Raw genomic sequence first — 20,239 nt, 5'->3', positions numbered from 1 at the left:
GGATAACGAGAACAGGGTTTCGCGCGCTGAGCCTACGCGCGAACGTGACGTGCAGCCCAACCAATCAGCGAAAGGATCAGAACTCCTCTCCCCCAATCAGGAGCGCGCCGTGCCCGCGACAGGAGGGAAAACACGTTGTTGAACACTTTTATTGATTCGAGTCCCAGTTTCAGTGCGTTTCGCGGCAGGATTAAACTGTAACAAAAGTGCAACATTTTCACACTTTTATCACATTTATTGAATTAAAAGCACGTCTTCTGTTTCCAAGAAGAAGATTACAGGTAAAGAGCCGCATTTAAAATCTCTTTCGGTCTATATTTAAATGTATTGTCTGTTAAACCGTGCGCACGCGCCTTATTTTACTGTATAAATAATAAGAAATTTGCATATTTATTTCGTGCATGTTAATATTTATATAACCTATAGCGTTTTAAAATGTTTCTGTCATTGCATACTACTATAATTTATTTGTTATCATACTCAGACCCCAAATGAAGTCTAAATATCCTTAATTTCTGTGGTCAGTTGGGTTTTTGCAATTAAATAAGTCAAAATGTTACTTGTTGTCTTGTATGTTGAAATAAGTAACCATAACAAACCAAAACAAGCCAGGAAAGTGTTTGTGAAAGTCTAACTCGAGTAATGCAGGACTTAAGAATGGGGTAACGTTACTGATGCATTAACCAATTTTATACCATTTAAAATGATAAATGTGTAATAATTTGACACATTCTGTAATTCTTAGTTTAGATTTGACATTTAGGGGTCTGTTTTTGATACAAGACCACCCACATCATGGCCAGCACACAACCCCTCATTTAAATGAACTCGATTCGCACTATCTAATCCCCGTTTAAACGGATTGATTTCTGCAAATACACATTATAGCTAGACTTGTATATGAAGTTTAGGTATCATTCCAACTTCCTGTTTTGTTTTTAAGTCGACAAAATAAAGATGTTATTTGACCCGATGCAGTACCTGTGAGTGACAGGTAGGGGGCGTTTCCGCCATTTCCGCCAACAACAGGCGAGGTTTGATGTCAACAAGGTTTTCTAAAGCTATTATTTAAGCTTGCACACGTAGAATGGAAAATAATCTTTCCCATCCATTTTAAATTGAATCTGGAAAGGTACCATGGTATTACCATGTTTTTTTTGGGGGGGGCATGCACCTTGGTAATACCATGTTTTTGGACAATTACCATGTTAAAACCATTTTTTGGGGCATTTACCGTGGTAATACCATGTTTTTTGGGCAATTGTTTTGGTAATACCATGTTTTTGGGGTATCTACAATGGTAATACCATATTATTTGGGGGCATGTACTATGGTAATACCATGTTTTTTTTGGCAATTCACCATGGTAATACCGTTTTTCCATCGGTAGTCTTTGGCGTATCTTTGTAATACCATTGCATATGAATATTGTAAGTGTAATCATTTAGTATTATAATATATGCGTAGTGTGGTTTTTAAAAATGATGATTGTAAATTGGAAAACTTACGGGAAATATTAGTGAAATGGTGTGGGAATGCTCATAAATCAAAGAACCTTGGATTTTACCTTTCAGTAGCATCACTTTACCAAGTTAACGCCTGTTTTGTAAGTGTAACAGGACTCCAAATATAGCCTAGTCTTAAAGAAATGTAGACTGTTTCAAAGCAGCAGTTGTAAAACCGCCAGAGGAGCCGAACGAGGAAAAAGCTGCCCGTGTTGTTCACGTCACTGTGAAACGAACACCTTTTTCCTGCTCGTTTGAAGCTCCTGGCTTCAAGCCATTGTCTGAGCTATAAAAAGGAAGGTGTGGAAACAATCTCACTTTCTGATGTCACTTGTCCCAGGTTTGCCGCCATGTGGATCCAGGTGCGCACTATGGATGGCAAGGACACCCATCGGGTCGACTCCCTGTCCAAGCTCACCAAGGTGGACGAGCTGCGAGTGAAGATCACCGAACTCTTCAACGTCGAACCCGATAGGCAACGACTCTTTTACAGGGGCAAACAGGTGACATGTGCCATTCGCAAGCCGTTTTACTTCCATACAGTGACGAATTTGTTTAAATCAGTCATTTTCAGTCAATAAATGTTTTTGGAGAAATCATATTGGTTATTTTGCATAATTAGGCCCAATTGTGAGGTTGAATTGACTTGGAGAAACTTGGGTGAAAAATGGGCGTGGCTTGGTTTTATCTGTCAAATTGATTGGATGGTGAAAAATTAACCATTATTTTGTGTGTTCTTAAACACATTCACAAGAGCGAATGGGTAAAACTTGTTAAACCACATTTTTACGCAAGTAAAGCAAATTTGCGTTGATTGCTTGTAAAATAATTCTTGCGCAAATTGTCAAATTCACTAAGCAAACCAGAGTTCAAAAATTGCCTTGATTCTACAGTAAACGTATCGTATCTTTTGGTTACTTCGCTAAATTTGTCTCTAGTATGTTTAAATCATTATACACAATGAGTTTAATTTTATAATGAACAAAGTCCTTACCATACAACTTTTTAATATTCAAAACAAGATTAAAGATTAGATTTAATAAGATTAAAAAGTTTGTCAAGACTAACTTTATGTTGGCTTGAGAAAGTATCTTATAAAGTTTGAGATTTCTTTAAGTTTTAAGTATTTCTTTAAGTTTGAGGTGTATTTCTGAGGTATTTCTTTTAGTTTGAAGTATTTCTTTAAGTTTGAGGTGTATTTCTGAGGTATTTCTTTAAGTTTGAGGTGTATTTCTGAGATATTTCTTTAAGTTTTAAGTATTTCTTTAAGTTTGAGGTGTATTTCTGAGGTATTTCTTTTAGTTTGAGGTGTATTTCTGAGGTATTTCTTTAAGTTTGAAGTATTTCTTTAAGTTTGAGGTGTATTTCTGAGGTATTTCTTTAAGTTTGAAGTATTTCTTTAAGTTTGAGGTGTATTTCTGAGGTATTTCTTTAAGTTTGAAGTATTTCTTTAAGTTTGAGGTGTATTTCTGAGATATTTCTTTAAGTTTGAAGTATTTCTTTAAGTTTGAGGTGTATTTCTGAGGTATTTCTTTAAGTTTGAAGTAGTTTTAAGTATTTTTTTTGTTACGTTATGCTCTGAAATCATTTGTAAAATGTCGAATCTGTGTAAATCGTTCATATTTTACACATTTGCACTGTCATAACGTTGTTTTAACATTAATTTAACTCGTCCACTTCTTCGTTGGCCACGATAGATGGAAGACGGTCACACCCTCTTCGACTATAACGTGGGCTTGAACGATATCGTTCAGCTTCTGGTACGGCAGGCGCTCCCGTCGGCGGCGGCGCTCCCGAAGGACAAGGAGGCCGAACTCTCCGACTCGGACTCCGGCTGCGGATCGGCCCAGAGCGAGTCCGATAAAGGATCCACGCATGGCGAGAGCGACGGCCAGAACGCTGGAACCTCAGTCCAGACCGACGCACCGGACCTCGTCGACCCGGGCTTTGGGTTTTACAAGGTGAGATGGGCAGGAAAATGAGCTTCTAATAAGTCAAAGCCATTCTTGCGCAAATTGTTGCATCCGATAATCAAATCAAATTTTAAAATGGTTGATTCCACTATAAATGTCTCATTGGCCGTTTTCTTTCTGTTGTTTCGCTCATAAAGTTTCTCACATATTTTAAGTATTTATCTTCAAACTTAATGATTTTGATTGTATAACGAATAAAGTTAAAATTTGTATAATCGTAAATTGTTCATAACCATTCTTTGGTTAAAAACTAACGTGTAATGTTTGTAAACGACGCATTTCTTTACCAGAACAAATTTGCTTAATTTTCTCATCAAATTGTTCTTGCGCAAATTGTTGCGTTCGATGAGTAACTCGTATTATTACTTTTCTTTTGGAAATGGTCAAAGTTGTGTTATCGGCCGTAAAGCATTCATAAATCCATGCAACTAATGTGTGATGTTTGTGAAAGTACTTTTTATTCAAGTTAACAACGAATTTGCTTATGAAACTATTCTTGCGCAAACTGGCACATTTGTTAAGTAACTCAAATTAAAAATCGTGTCAATTCCACTACAGGCTAAACATCTCGTTGGGCCATTTTCTTTGTTTCTTTCGCAAAGTTTGTCTTCTGTATATTTAAATGTATGATCTACAAACATAATTATTTTAATTGCATAATGACAAAATGTTCATTTTATTTAAAGGTATAGCGGAGGATCTTTCCGAATTTTAGATAAGACCCGCCCTCTCCACTTTTTGAAAAGTTTGATTGATTCACCAGAATGATTGACAATTAGGAGGACCAATAGTATAGGTGATCCACCCGGAAGTAAAAAATCCTCCGCTATACCTTTAACAATTTGTTTTTATATTACAATAGTTAACATGTTTCATGTAAATTTATAAAAGATATTTACTCAATGTTTTGTTACACTAGTCTCTAAAATTGTGTAAATCTAATCTAAATCTAAATCAAATTGATCGTAAAACGCAAGAACTAATGCGTGATGTTTGTAAAATCCCTTTTTTTAACGCAAGATGTATAATTCGTTTAACAGAACAGAAACGACAGATTTGCTATTTGCTCAGGAAACTATTCAAGCAAATCAGAATCTTGTTGGTTCCACTGAATGTCTTGCTGGCCTTTTTCTTTCTGTTGGATGTTTGAAACGTAACATTTGAACGTATTTTTTTTTTTATTCAGATAAATGAATTTGTAGATGCTCGAGACTTGAACATGGGCGCCTGGTTCGAGGCGCAGATCGTCAACGTTACGAAAACAGCCAAGGCTTCAGAGGAAGATGGAGGAACTGATGGGGAAGAGGAGATTATTTATCATGTCAAATACGAAGAGTAAGTCTGTATTTTGGAGTTAAAGAATATAACACTGATCCTGATCATGAATCCACTGCAAAATAATACAAATAAAATTAAATAAAACAATAAAAACATTTTTTAAAACAAAATAATGGCAAGAAACCTTTGGTGGGCTGCACGTAAAAACTAGTGTAGTCTGATTCACAGACGAATGACTCTTATGAGCCGATTCATTAAAAAAAAACGATAGTGAATCAGAATCCAATCTAGAAATCTTTAACTGATACGCAGTGAACGAGTTACGAACAGTTCAAATGATGCATGAGTTACAAACTCGCAAGCCAGTTAATTTAAATCAATCCAACAACTATTAGACAATGTTTTTATTCAGAAAATATATTAATGGACATTTTCTCCTGGAATAATTTTAGAATTTCTAACAAATATTAAATTGAAAGATTCTATGTAAATGTTGTTACTGTTGGTATACTATTGTTAAATTATTGTAAACAATGTAAGGAATTGATTGTAATCATAATTATTTTTTTAATTGAAACACGGTTGATTGCCATGAATATATTAAGAGCAGGCGCGCTCAACTCGCAAAATAATTTATGGGTGCGAGTAATAAAAACGTTTATCAAAAATAAAGATGAAAAACCGCACTCTCAGGTTATATTTTCATAAATTTATTATTACTATGTCCTCACAGACACTGATGTACACACTGATGATGGCTTAGGCCGAAACGCGTCTGTGAGGACATAGTAATAATAAATTTATGAAAATATAACCTGAGAGTGCGGTTTTTCTTTATTTTTGATTGCTATGAATATAGCCACTGCCGCTGATATGGCGTTAAATCATAAATCCAACAATAAATCCATAAATCCAACAACTGATTCGTTTGATTTTTAGTCAAATGTTTTTACAGAAAATAGTAGAGCTGCACAATACATCTTATCGAAATATCGCATATGTATATATCGTGATATGCATATCGCAACGGCTTGCAATAACTGTGGTCATGAACAAAAGACAGAGAAAATCACTCACTGCTTTTGGCTGAATAACTTCCGTAGCTTTAATAAGAATCGGTTTATATTTCAATCATACAGTGAAAACTAAGCAATGTTTTGTTTTACACTTGATTATTCAGTTTCTGTTGTTAAATAATCCTAATGTAGGATAACCTGAAACCCACAAAAAAAATGTGAAACGTGTAGGTTATATAATTTTAAATATATTTTAAAGATAATTTAAGTTTATTTTACGCACTTAAAGCATAATCGAATCACATATCTAATTTTTCTTCAATATCGTGCAGCCGTAGAAAATAGTATGTAGCGTAATTATGCCCATTTGTAAGGTTGAATTGACTTAAACTGTAAGATGAATAAAAGTTTGACTTGTCTTTTCCAAACAGGAAGAAATTGTCTACAATTTGTTTTCCCTCCAATTCTAACAGATTCATGCACCTGTTAACATCAAGTTTCAGTCCTTCCTTTCATCTGTGTTTTAAACTGTTGATCAAAGGCCGTCTGTTTAAGCGTCCCACACCGTCTGAATGCTAATCACGCGCGCCTGTGCTCTGTGCAGTTACCCTGAGAACGGCGTGGTGCAGCTGCGCGGGAAAGACGTTCGTCCGCGAGCGCGAACCGTGTACCAGTGGCACCAGCTGGAGCAGGGCATGATCGTGATGGTCAACTACAACCCGGACGAGCCCAAGGAGCGCGGCTACTGGTACGACGCCCAGATCCAGAGGAAGAGGGAGACGCGCACCCAGCGCGAGGTGTTCGGCAAGATCCTGCTCGGGTAGGGGGACGTTTTAGCCTTTAAAGACAACTTTGCTTGTGCTTCCTGAGAGCCAAGCTTTTGGCCAGAGCTTGCAGACAAATGGTCAGTTTGTACGTTGTCGAATTCATGTGAATCGTTCATAAAGCGTTCATAAATGCAAGAATGAATTTGTAAAATTCCACTTTTTGTGTATAACAAATGTGCGTTGACTGCGCATGAAACAATTCTTGCACAAATTGTCACGTTCATTGAGCAAAAAAAAAATGCCTCGGTTCTACTGTAAATGTCTTGCTGGACATTTTATATTTAAACCATTATTCATATATAATATAAAGTATATAAAGTTCTTCGTAATTTTTTTTTATCGTGCAGTTTTAAAAAAAATTTTTTTCCTTAATGTTAGCTTTAAAGGCTATTTAAAAAAATATATACATTTTTAGTTACACTAGGCTCTAAAATTGTTCGTAAAATTTCTATATAAACAAGTTTTCTGCTAAAGTCTTTATTTTTTTTCTCTGTTGGTTTGTTCAAGTTGTTTATTTTTATATTTGAATAGTTTAGCATTTAAGGATTTTAATGTCTATAAACAAAGTTTGCTTTCAAAAATCAAATAAAAACATTAGTAAATAATTGAATTGGTGTAAATTTGTCGTGATGGGCAAATCAAATAAAAATAAAAAGTGTCCATTATAATTAACTTTGTAAGTTATGATGCAATTTTGTTTATGTAATATTTAAAAAATTAAATGTATTTAAAAAAAAATGTTGTTGTTGCTCCAGGCTCTAAATTCAAATGTGAATTAAAAATGTTTTTATGAACAGTTATCGGCTTTCAGAAAAAAAATTGCGTTAATTGCTTGTGAAACCATTCTTGCGCAAATTGCCGCATTTTAATAAGTAAATAAAATTACAAAATTATTAGTAAACTTCTTGCTGCCATTTTCTTTTTGTTGGTTTGCTCACAAAGTTCCTCTTAAATTAAAAATTAATTACAAACAAATACATTTCATTATAGTAAACACAATATAGTAATATAAACAATTATATAGATTAGTTATACTAAGATCTTAAATAATTTGTAAATCACTGAATTTGTGTAAATCTCTCGTGTAAATTGTTCAAATTCATTCTTGCACGAGAACAAATTTGTAAAATGTTTGTAAAATCACTTTTTATGCAAAGTTTTGCATTCATTTAGCAGAATAAATTTGCGTTAATTGCTCATGAAACCATTCTCGTGCAAAAAGTCGCCTTCAAAAAGCAAATAAAAACATAACATGATTGAACTGGTGTAAATTTGTTGTGATGGGAAAATCAAAATAAAAAGTGTCCATTTCACTATAAATGTCTTGCTGGCCATTTTGTTGGTTTGATCACGAAGTTTGTCCGCAATTTCTACAGGGACGCCGGTGATTCTCTCAACGACTGTCGCATCATGTTCGTGACTGAAATCTACAAGATTGAAGAGCCAGGATGTTCAGATGGTCCAGGAGCCTCTTCCGACAGCCCTCTCAAGAGTGAGTTTGGCTTTAGTACTGCACTGATTTTACCAAATTCATACAATTCAGTCTCAATATGTACGGGTGCAAATGTTAAAGGGTTAAGTCACCCAAAAATGAGATGAAGAAAGTCATAGGATGGCTTGTTATGGGATAATACACCATTTTTGGGTGAACTAACGCTTTAAAGTGCCTTGTTTTTGTCAAATCAGGGTCAAACGGACCCGAATGCAAGGTGTGCAAAGACGACCTGAAGAAGAACTGCCGCGTGTGCAACTGTCACGTGTGCGGCGTGAAGCAGGACCCCGACAAACAGCTGCTGTGCGACGAATGCGACATGGCGTTTCACATCTACTGCCTGAACCCACCGCTCACCAAAATCCCCGCCGACGAGGACTGGTGAATGAGTTTACCGTCACTAACTGCAAATCGAATAAAAATAGTCAATTCCACTATATATAGGGTTGAGTATCGTTTGAATTTTAATGATTTCGATTCTGCTTATCGATTCCTAATTTCAATTCCAGTAAGGTAAAAAAAAAAAACTTGGATATCATTCACATTTAGTCTTTGAAAAAAACATTTAATTGATCCACAGGCTAACGAACACTTACACAAGGAACTTTTGAGTTTAAAAATAAAAATACCATAGAAAAACAACTAGTCTAATACACATTTCAAGCATTATTAAAGACGAGTAAACACTCAGTAATTGCAAATTTATTTGTTCTTTTTTAAATCACAGCAAATAGATACAACTGAACAAAGATACGATTGAAATTAAGTGTTAAGATTTTTAGGTGTTCAGGTACAGGAACTGTCATCAAATGTAAAATTACACTAACTATACTTAAAGTGCAAAGTTATTCATTCAAGAACGAGTGAATTTTCTCTTTGTCTTTTGTTGTTTGATTAGAGTTACTATAGAGACGGCGTCAGAAATATTAGGCTACTGTCACTTTAAGAGCTGCACAGATCCAATATACTGATACACACTCCTGCAGAACTGATAACAGCGCGCGAGTCGTCTCTCGAAGTGTTTAAAGTCATGTTGAAATGCTCACAAAGGAATCGATTAGATGAATCGAAATTTTAAATTTATAACAAGTATCCGATTCCTGATCTCAAGATTTTTGATTTCCCAACCCTAACTATAAATGTCTTTGTTCTCGCAGGTATTGTCCAGAATGCCGTAACGACGCCAGCGAGGTGGTTCTGGCTGGAGAGAAGCTGAAGGAAAGCAAGAAGAAGGCCAAGATGGCGTCTGCGAGCTCTTCCAGTCAGAGGGACTGGGGGAAGGTGCGTTTCAGCCCAACAGGTTTGCAAATGGAGTCGTTCAGATGATGTATTTATGAGCCTGGTGTCTTGTTTTGCAGGGAATGGCGTGTGTCGGCCGCACCAAACAGTGCACCATCGTTCCCTCCAACCATCACGGGCCCGTTCCTGGAGTTCCAGTGGGAACGCTCTGGAAGTTCAGAGTGCAGGTGGGCTGATTGATACATATTTATTTAATGTTTAGGCCTCTTATGTGGACAGTATGGAGTACCTCAAGGCTCAGTACTAGGACCGTTGCTTTTCACCCTCTGAAGTCCTTTTCTTCATACGTCATTACGCTATTTCTATGTCATTGCACTCATTTTCAATCCGATCAAGTGTTTACTTGTCCTCTCAATCGGATAAGAAAAGGAATAAACCACCCTATTTAAAGGGATCGTTCACTTTGAAAATTAATTTTTTATATGTTTTAGCTTACCTCAAGGGCATCCAAGATGTAGGTGTCTTTTTTTCCGCAGTAGTTTCAATTTGGATATTTTTAGGTCAAACCGTTCTTGTCTGTCAGTCATTTCATGCAGGTCTATGGTCACTGTCTCAAAGAGCATGCACAGAGTCCAAATTAAAACAATTCCCCATCATCCAAATTAAACAATTCCCCATCGTAAATACACATTGATGGCCTAAGACACGAAACGAGCGGTTTGTGTGAGAAAACGAACAGTATTTATATCGTTGTTACCTCTTGAACACAGCACACGTCCAAATGATCTGAGGGTGCGGGCGGGTATAGCTGTATACATAGATGTCGCCTTGGCTACGGTTTCGTTCCAATGAACTGCAGTAGCCAAGGCGACATCTATGTATACATCTATACCCGCCCGCGCCGTCAGATCACTTAGACGTGTGCTGTTTTCAAGAGGTAACAACGATATAAATACTGTTCGTTTTCTCACACAAACCGCTCGTTTCGTGTCTTAGGCCATCAATGTGTACTTACGATGGGGAATTGTTTAATTTGGATGATGGGGAATTGTTTTAATTTGGACTCTGTGCATGCTCTTTGAGACAGTGACCACAGACCTGCATGAAATGACTGACAGACAAGAACGATTTGACCTAAAAATATCAAAATTGAAACTACTGCGGAAACAAAGACACCTACATCTTGGATGCCCTTGAGGTAAGCTAAAACATACCAAAATTTATTTTCAGAGTGTACTATCCCTTTAATTCGGATCGAGCTCAAGGTGTTTATACGAAGGCTTTTCAGTCCGATTAAGCCGTCAATCTGATTACTAATGGATTATTTGGTTGCATGTAAACATAGGCACTGACATCCTGAAGTAAACTTTGAATCGCTCGGGATAATCCCACATCCCCCTCTCCTTCTCCTTCATGCGAAGATCACCAAAACTCACCCAAGAATATATGGTTTAATGTGAATGATTAGCATCGTTATACATATTTAGTATCATTTGAAATGTCTCATTGTGACTGGTACAAATGTCTCATTAACAAGTAAAACAAAAGAAGATAAGGTTTTTAAGAGTTTAGGGATACCTGGCAATATTAACGTGATTTGTGTTTGTGTTGGTCAGGTGAGTGAATCTGGCGTCCACAGGCCTCACGTCGCTGGGATTCACGGCAGAAGTAACGACGGCGCTTACTCTCTGGTGCTCGCCGGAGGCTACGAAGATGACGTGGTATGTCTGCGAACACTCGCCCTAAACCATCCCTCAGGTAGTCCTTCCCTTCCTCGTTCACCTGTGACGTTTTCTTCATTCCAGGACGATGGTAACGAGTTCACGTACACGGGCTCCGGGGGTCGCGACCTCTCAGGGAACAAGAGAACGGCAGAGCAGTCCTGCGATCAGAAGCTCACCAACATGAACAGGTCAGAAACACAACTCTGCATGTTCAAAACGACGATCGTAACGACTAGGGGTTATAACGACAAAACGCCGTTCTTTGCCTGATCGGGCGGGGCCGATCCAAATCCGATTTTTTACACTATTGTATTATTGTTACGCCCCACTAAAGGCACAAAAACACTATAAAGCATCAACTTTTCTATATTACTGCACTATATTATAATTGTATAATTGTATAAAGCCATTCCATAGTTTAACCACTCAAGAGTTGTTGTTTTTTGAGTGACACACACAAAAGTAAAGACTCATAACTCCAAAACTACAGCCAAGAGCACCAAAAGGTAGGTATCGTTTAAAACCCCGTTCACACTACTAGCGACAAAGCGACACGATAACATTCATTTCAATGGGGAGCGGGCGATTTCCGGCGACACGCGCGACAGCGACCGGATGGGGCGTGTCTGGCGACGCGTCAAAGTTGAGATCTGGGGTGCGTTTCCCGAAAGCATCGTTGGCCAACTATGGTTGCAAGTTCCGTCGTTACCAATAGAGTTCAATGGACATTGCGATGAATTTGCGACCATAGTTGGCCAACGATGCTTTCGGGAAACGCACCCCTGTTCAACTTTATGCAAATGAAGAGCAACTTTGGGGAGCGACAACCAATAGGAGTGAAGTCAGTGGAGCACACGTGATCCGTCACTCTTCAGTGCTGAGTTGAATCAGAAACGGTCCTATAATGTATGGTCTCTGTGTACATGGTACTGGTACTCGTCATGCTGACTCCGAAACCGAATGGTTTCGTGAACCCAGATAGACCGGCATTTGCCCGTTTGCTGCAGTTAAATAGCCGCGGTGGCAAAGAGCACTCGCTGTTTCTCGTTCATCTTTAATATTATGCATTTAATGTACTAATTTCATTTAAATTTAGACTTTTCCTTACAAAACGTTTTTTTGTAGCAGCAAAAAAACGGATTTGTTGTCTACAACATGGAGTAACATCCGTGAATGTCACTCACAAACACTACTAGGCAACCAGTAATGGGAACGCCCACTAGCGACCTCACCGCAAGCCACTGGCGACATGCAGCGACAAAGTCGCTTGTAGTGTGAACGCAGCTTAATAGAAAACATTTCAAATAAAAAAAAAAGAGCTGAGTTTCTAAGCTTTAAAATGACACCTATTTTGTTTTGTTCCATTCAGTGGTTGCTTAGTAATTGGATTATGATTTCTTTCTTTTCTTTTTTACACACTTCGGGTTTAAGGGGTTAATGTGACATGGAGATGAATATTGAAGTTGTTAAATTCAAGTTCCCGTAAACGCTTCCCTCAGCTGCGGATGTCAGTCATTCAGCATTTAAACTGTGTGTAGCGGTCGCTTCCTATTATACTTGTTCTGTAGATAAAGGTCCATGGTTTTGCATAAAATGGCGTTTATTGCTGTTCGTGCAACTTTCTTTTTCCTATATATTTTTTTTCACAGTAACTGAAATTTAAAACTGTTAAAAGAAAATGCTCAATAAACTATTGCATTGATATGATATATACAACACATCAGTATCTCTTCCCTTTTTGGCCTTAATTGCATCAGCAGAAAAGTTTATGAAATAAATACAAGTTACATATTGTGTGTGTGTGTGTGTAAATGTGATTTGCTATTGTAGGGCTCTTGCTCTGAACTGTAACGCGGCGGTGAACGAGAAGGAAGGCGCGGAGGCTAAAGACTGGAAGGCTGGGAAACCTGTGAGAGTCGTGCGCAGCTCCAAGGGACGCAAACACAGCAAATTCAGTCCTGAAGACGGAAACCGATACGACGGCATTTACAAGGTGAGCCATTTACCAGTGATGGGCCGCTCTTTTATTCCTAGGCCTGTGTTTATTTTTTAATATTCATACATTCACATGCCTGTTTTTTTTTATTCAAGTCCTTTTTTATTCGCCTGAATTTTATTATTTTTTATTTATTTATATTTATTCATTCATTCACAATCCTGTGTTTATTTTATTTAGGATTTATTTATATTTATTCATTCATTTCCAGGCCTTTATTCATTTTATTTAGTTATTCCTTCCCTTCTTCCTCCTTTCCTTTCTTGGCTTTTATTTATTTATAAATATTTTTTCATATTTATTCATTTACAGTCCTTTATTTATTTTAGGATTTATTTATTCATGTATTCACTTGGTTTATTCTATTACTCCCATGACATTAGAATGAATGAATGAATACAAACAAACAAACAAACAAGCAAGCATTTATTCTTTCACATGCCTATATTTCCTTTCCTTCTCCCTTTCTTGGCATTCATTCATTCATTCATTGGCTTGTATTTTATTTAATTTCTGTAATTTATTAATTTTATTACATTTATTAATTATAAATGTGTATATGGCCTGTATATGTTCATTCAGTTATTTATATTTAATTAGGTGGTGAAGTACTGGCCAGAGAAGGGCAAGTCCGGCTTCCTCGTTTGGAGATACTTGCTGAAACGAAACGATGACGAACCGGCGCCGTGGACCCGCGACGGAAAAGAGCGCATTAAGAAACTGGGGCTCACCATGCAGGTACCGTCACGTTTCAACCCCAAACTGTATTCGTCTGAAAGAAGAGAGTCATATACACCTAGTAGAGATGCGCGGATGGGCTACCGCATCACAAAACTCATCATCCGTCCGCCATCCATCCGCATTGTTTTTTTGACCAATTTTCAAAGCTCGAATAAAATAAGTCATTCACATTATAGGCTAATTAACAATCATTTGATTGGTTCAACCGCCACCCACCCGAATTTAATTAAAATATTATTTCTCGTCTCCGCCGCCGTAACCGCCAACCGCGCATCTCTAACACCTGTGATGGCTTGAGGGCGAGTAAATCATGAGCTAATTTTAATTTTTGGGTGAACTATCCCTTTAACCCTGGTTCTCTCGGCCTGCAGTATCCTGAGGGTTATCTGGAAGCCGTGGCTGCGAAAGAAAAGGAGAAAGAGAACAAAATGGAAGAGGAAGTTGAAGAAACGCCCACCAAGGGCAAGAGAAAGCGGAAATCCCAGACCGGTAGGTGAAAGCGTCCCGGTGTGAGTCTCACCAGGCCTAAAGATCTTTCTGTTTACATCCGTAACATCCTCGTTTCCCTGATCGTAGCGGACGAGAAGAGCTCTCCGGCCAAAGGCACGCCCAAGAAGATGAAGGTGGAGGCGTACAAGCTGAGCAAAGAGCAGAAGGCCTTGATCAAGGACGACGAGCTGAACAAGAAGTTTTGGGATGAGGCCATGCAGTCTCTGAGCCTCGGACCTGTACGTACTCATTGTTTAGCCTGTCTTTTAAGCTGCTGGGAGGATTATTATTGTGAGTCTGATGTCTTCATCTCGCACTGTAGCGCTTCCTGAATAAAGTGGAGGAAGTTTTCCTGTGCATCTGCTGCCAAGAGGTCGTCTATCAGCCCATCACCACAGAGTGCCAACACAACGTCTGCCGGGTGAGAGACCAGACGAGCGCTCTGTGCAGTCACTGAGCGTCACTTTCACTTATCAGATGGGCCTGATAATTAAAACTTTTATTTGTTTTAATTATTCTTTTAATTTCATGTGTTTTTTATTTTATTTTCCATCCATCCTTTCTTTTTTCCATCCTTCCTTCCTTCCTTTTTTTTCCCCCTTCCTTTTTTCCTTTTTTCCCTTCCTTCCTTCCTTCCTTCCTTCCTTCCTTCCTTCCTTCCTTCCTTCCTTCCTTCCTTCCTTCCTTCCTTTTTCTTTCTTTTTTCCTTCCTTCCTTCCTTCCTTCCTTCCTTTTTTCCTTCCTTCCTTCCTTCCTTCCTTTCTTTTTTCCTTCCTTCCTTCCTTTTTCCCTTCCTTCCTTCCTTCCTTCCTTTCTTTTTTTCCTTCCTTCCTTTTTCCCTTCCTCCCTTCCTTCCTTCCTTCCTTCCTTCCTTCCTTCCTTCCTTCCTTCCTTCCTTCCTTTCTTCCTTCCTTCCTTTCTTTTTTCCTTTCTTTTTTCCTTTCTTTTTTCCTTCCTTTTTCCTTTTCTTTTTTCCTTCCTTCCTTCCTCCTTTTCCTTCCTTCCTTCCTTCCTTCCTTCCTTCCTTCCTTCCTTCCTTCCTTCCTTTTCCTTTTCTTTTTTCCTTCCTTCCTTTCTTCCTTCCTCCTTTTCCTTTCTTCCTTCCTCCTTTTCCTTTCTTCCCTCCTTCCTTCCTTCCTTTTTTCCTTTCTTCCTTCCTCCTTTTCCTTTCTTCCTTCCTTTTTTTCCTTCCTTCCTTCCTTCCTTCCTTCCTTCCTTCCTTTTTTCCTTCCTTCCTTCCTTCCTTCCTTTCTTCCTTCCTCCTTTTCCTTCCTTCCTTCCTTCCTTCCTTTTTTCCTTTCTTCATTCATTCCTTCCTTCCCTCCTTCCTTCCTTCCGTCCTTCCTTTCTTTTTTCCTTCCTTCCTTCCCTCCTTCCAAACCAAAAATGTAATTGGGCTCACACTCATGCGATATATGAGCCCAATTACATTATTTTTTTTTTTTTAAATTAAGATAAAATAATACACAAATTAGCTTGATTCAGCTTCTATCATGGCCTCCTTTTTTTTTGTTGGCAGCCAATTCAATTAGCTGTCAACTTTTAGGGTTTATGGCAGCATGTGAAACTCAAAGCCTATGTCATGCCTATATATTTTTTTTTGTAAGACTAACAGGATTTTCTTCTCTTCACAGGAGTGCCTTCAGAGATCTTTCAAAGCCGAGGTCTACACCTGTCCGGCTTGCCGACACGATCTGGGCAAAAACTACCAGATGACGGTGAACAAACCTCTCCAAGCCATCCTCACTCAGCTCTTCCCCGGATACAGCAGCGGCCGGTGTTGACGCGACAATTCCACGAACGAAAAATGGATTTCGTTTTTTTTAATATATTTAACAAATGCATCAGGTTGTAGGATTGATCGAAACACCTCCGCCTACTTGATTTGGCCCTGTTTTGTGATCTGCCTCTTGTCTATCCACTAAACTTCGCACCCTTACAAGTGTTTACGAGGAAATGTGATTCTAGCGATGTAGTTGTGTTTTAGCTATAGATGCTTCCTGTACCCTAAACCAGCACAATGAACTGTAGCTATGCACAATTACCATGTTCCTTAAACACTTTTTCACTGTAGTTTTTCATTACAATGATTTGTATCAAAAGCACCAGCCATTGTAACTTGTTAAAAACGAGCCCGTCAAGTGCGTTTGACGTTTTTAATGCACCATTGTTAGCCCTAAATACATTTTAATAAACTAGCTATGCATTGTGACGTTTGCGATGTTAATCTAAAAACTCTTTTTTGCCAGCGGTCTTTCGTCATTTGTGACGTTAACAAGCCTTTGCATGAATGCTAGCAAGATCCGTGAGTTTAAATTGCTGTAGCTTTACTAGCGCACAAAAACGATGTTGGTTAATATCGCAAGCAGTAACGATGATTTGTACGAAAGCGCTGGTTCTAGAATCCCTTTAAAACAATCCCATCGAATCAGTGCGTTTCATGTTTTTACTGTGCCATCATTAGCACTAACATTTTTATTAAATTAGCAATGCATTGTTGTGATGTTTGCTACGCTAATCTCTTAACTTTTTTTTTTTTTGCCTTCAATATTTTGTCACTTGTGATGTCACAGGCTTTCTTATGAATGCTAAGATTAAGTTGCCAGAGCTTTATTAGCACGCAAAAACAAATTAAATGTTCGTTAGTCTTTTTTCGCAAGCAGTAACGATGATTTGTACGAAAACACTGGTTGTAGAATCCCTTTAAAATGATGTACAGTGTGTGTTTTTACTGTACCATCGTTAGCGTTAAACACATTTAAATGAACTAATTAACTGCCTGCAATATTTCGTAATTTGAGATGTTAACAAGCCTTCGTACGAATGCTATGAAGACCGCCAAGTCTAAGTTGCCGTAGCTTTACTAGCGCACAAATACCAATGCGATGTTCGTTAATAATTTTTCGCAAGCTAATTTTTTTTATGAAAATTGCCATAGCTTTACTAGCGCACAAATACAATGTTCGTTAATCAATTTCGCACACAGTAGTGAGGATTTGTACGAAAGTGCTGGTTCTAGAATCCCTTTAAAACGATCCCGCAATATCAGTTTTAAAACGTTAGCGTTAAATACATTTAAATGAACTAATTAACTTTTTGGCCTGTGATATTTTGTAATTTGAGACGTTAAAAAGCCTTCGTACGAATGCTGTTAAGTCCAAGTTGCCGTAGCTTTACTAGCGCACAAATACCAATACGATGTTCGTTAATCATCCCGTTAAAACCATCCGGTTTTAACAACCCTTTGTATGAATGCTAAATTCTTGTATGAATAAATTTTTTTTTTTTGAATTTATTAAAAAGCAATTTCAGTCGTACTGACGTTATTGGTAACTAACTAAATTTATTCATTTTAAGCTAATATTAATTTGCATAAAAACTGAACTCTTTCTCGTCCATTTTGGTAAGCGACTAAAATACGCTCTGAAATTAATAGTTACTATCCCTCATTTTTTTCCGTTTTGTTTATTTGCTTAGCTGTTTAACTGCTGTATGTGCTTTACAAATGAAGTGTCTTTTTATTACTAACTTCTGCCGTTATGCAAACAGTGGTCATGCGCATAAAAACGATCTGCAGTTTTCAGCCGGATCCGGTTTTAAGCGCTCCTAGTCTACCTTGACTTTTTTTCGAAGGTTTTCGAGGTTAATCCGTGAACTGTTTTCCGCACAAACCCTGACAGTTTCTCATTCAGGAAGTATTTAAGTGTATCGTCTTTTTTCGCCTATTGATGTTCTTTGCTTGTTGTAAGAGTTATTATAGCATTTGCTAAATAAATGCCTGAGGCTGCAGATAATTTTTTTTTTTTTTTTTCTTAGTTATACCTCAACTATTTCTAATATTTGCGTAGACTGGAGCTGTATATTCTAAAAAAAATGAAAATTGTATATTTTTAGCACTTGTATTTAGCCATTTTATGTAGTGGTTGGTGCATAGATTTTTTTGCACTGGGATGAGTGCTTTATTTTTCAATAAACTGTATTGATCTTTTATATAAACCCACTGTGTGTAAGAGAGCTCTTCTTTTCCTAATAAAACGCTGTTGTGTTTAATGCATTCCAATCACTCATAGAAGTTTGTATAGTCATTAACTTAATGTTTTGCCAGCAATTAAGACACTCAATACAGCCTTAAAGGTGAAATGCGAGTTTAATTGCGCACCTCTTTGGTATAAAACTCAATTTTTTTGAGTTTTCAACCTACTTGAATTGAGTAATAACCAAGAGCACAAGTTAAGTCATAGCAAAGAACCTGAAACCACTATGTCTTGTAATCCTAAAGGCCTTTATTGTGAAACAAGCTGTTATAATGAATGAACGACTGTGTATTACTGTACACCCAAAGAGCATAACATCTGTTATTTGTGTGTCTATTTGTGTCTAAATGCTCTGGACATATTTCCGATCAATTTCATCGAGTTTTTCTAATATTTGTGATGTATTGTGCTTGAAATAGGAAGAACGTGGTATATAAACGGTGTATATATACAGGATATTTCTACAGACATCAAACGTAAGCGTATGATCAGATATGTCATACCGGAAGACACTTGTTATTTCGTGAGGTACGTGTTTTCCGTGTTAGTAGAATGCACAAACACAAGGCGATAGGCCAGTTGAGCCATCAATCAAACACCCCAGCCAATGGGCGACTACGCGATACGGCGCTCCGGCCAATCACAGCACACGTCGCGCTGCAGTGGGCGGAGCCGCGGCCCAGCGCTGCTGTAACACTATCGAGCCTTTCGAAACCAGAAAACGGACAGAATCGAGAAGAAAACAGCGATAAAAGAGCGAGAAACGAGCCCGAGCAGGAGGTAAAGCGATAGATACCGTTGATGTAATGGTTTCGGGTCGAACCCGCGGGCAATGGATGAGTTTTTATTGTTATTTGAGATGCTACAGAGCAGCTGTGTTGATAAGCTTGTCAAACCAGCAGCATAAACGCTACTAATGAGAAATATGAGCACACTAAAGCTATTGCTCGTAAATACAGGCGTGCATTTATACCATAGGTCACATTATGTGATGTATATGCACTGGCTTAATAGTTTAGGTGTGATTTTTGAATGCATTTTGCCATAGTAGCCATGATGCATTTAGCTACACAAAGGCCATTTAAACCCCCTCCATATCTAATGCTGTTTGAACTTGAGCTGAGATGAACACTGGCAATTTTACATTGTTTTTGTGGCTAATAAAATATAGGAAGCGAATGTTATAAAACAATTGGTGTGTATTTGAGCTGAGACACATTTTTTGCATACATTTATTGATTATTTGTTGAATGCATGCATAATATATATGGTTGCTCAGATCGTAGTGTGATTAATAGTATGTAATCAAATTAAGCAAGACGTTAAAAGAAAGCTGTCATGGAAAAGCATTTGTTTTGTTCTTGAGCTGGGCTGTGTTTTGAGTGTAGTTATTATTATATATTTTTATTTCAATGCATTTATGCTAATACATATAGTCCATATGTTTATGTATGTATGAGCAATGGAAATCCATCCATTTGGTTTATCGTACTATTAAATGCAAAATCATTAAATATATAAATAAATACCATACATTCAGTGAAAGGCAAATACATTTTATTTTAATTGAGTTTTGAATGATGTTATTGATTTATATCAGTTATGCATGAAATATTCTCTGTTGTAAAAAGCAGCGATGGCATGAGTATTAATATCTAATCAAAGTAACAGTTAAATAAAGCTGTCTACTTGGTTTGATATGTGAGCTGGGATGAATATTTATTTCATGCATGTATAATCTTGTGTAGTTGTTAAAATATAATCCAATATAAGATGGTGATTTAAAGTTTTATCTGTGTGGCTGTCCAGAGAGAGCATGAAATCAGTCTGTTTCTGTCTCAAGCAAAGGGAAACTTCTAGCTATTATTGATAATATTATAATTTAGTCATAGATAGTTGCTATTTGCATGTCATTTAAATCAAGC

At 37.5% G+C, this 20,239-nt stretch overlaps 2 protein-coding genes across 3 annotated transcripts in view; both read left to right on the top strand.

The window, feature by feature from the left end:
• Positions 1–115: 115 nt before the first annotated feature.
• Positions 116–18,344, top strand: uhrf1 (ubiquitin-like with PHD and ring finger domains 1). Its single transcript, XM_081383849.1, has 17 exons — positions 116–281; positions 1,846–2,008; positions 3,203–3,466; positions 4,665–4,813; positions 6,377–6,592; positions 7,976–8,091; positions 8,286–8,472; positions 9,249–9,372; positions 9,450–9,557; positions 10,947–11,051; positions 11,136–11,242; positions 12,885–13,047; positions 13,651–13,788; positions 14,163–14,280; positions 14,368–14,519; positions 14,603–14,701; positions 15,915–18,344. Exons 2-17 carry the CDS (start codon positions 1,856–1,858, stop codon positions 16,062–16,064), a joined length of 2,349 nt encoding a protein of 782 aa, XP_081239975.1. The 5' UTR covers positions 116–281; positions 1,846–1,855; the 3' UTR covers positions 16,065–18,344.
• Positions 18,345–18,938: 594 nt separating this feature from the next.
• Positions 18,939–20,239, top strand: part of kdm4b (lysine (K)-specific demethylase 4B) — a 59,828-nt gene continuing 58,527 nt past the window's right edge. Inside the window, exon 1 of one of the 2 annotated variants that reach the window (XM_081385140.1) lies at positions 18,939–19,094. The gene's annotated coding sequence lies outside the window, so the exon portion shown is untranslated. The remainder of the gene's footprint in view (positions 19,095–20,239) is intronic. The other variant, XM_081385139.1, reaches the window with a different exon arrangement.

This window comes from Scardinius erythrophthalmus, assembly GCF_964197995.2.
Source record: "Scardinius erythrophthalmus genome assembly, chromosome: 14".
Classification (NCBI taxonomy): Eukaryota; Metazoa; Chordata; class Actinopteri; order Cypriniformes; family Leuciscidae; genus Scardinius; species Scardinius erythrophthalmus.
The sequence above is the reverse complement of the archived record's forward strand: the minus strand, read 5'-3'. Positions and strand labels throughout refer to the sequence as shown.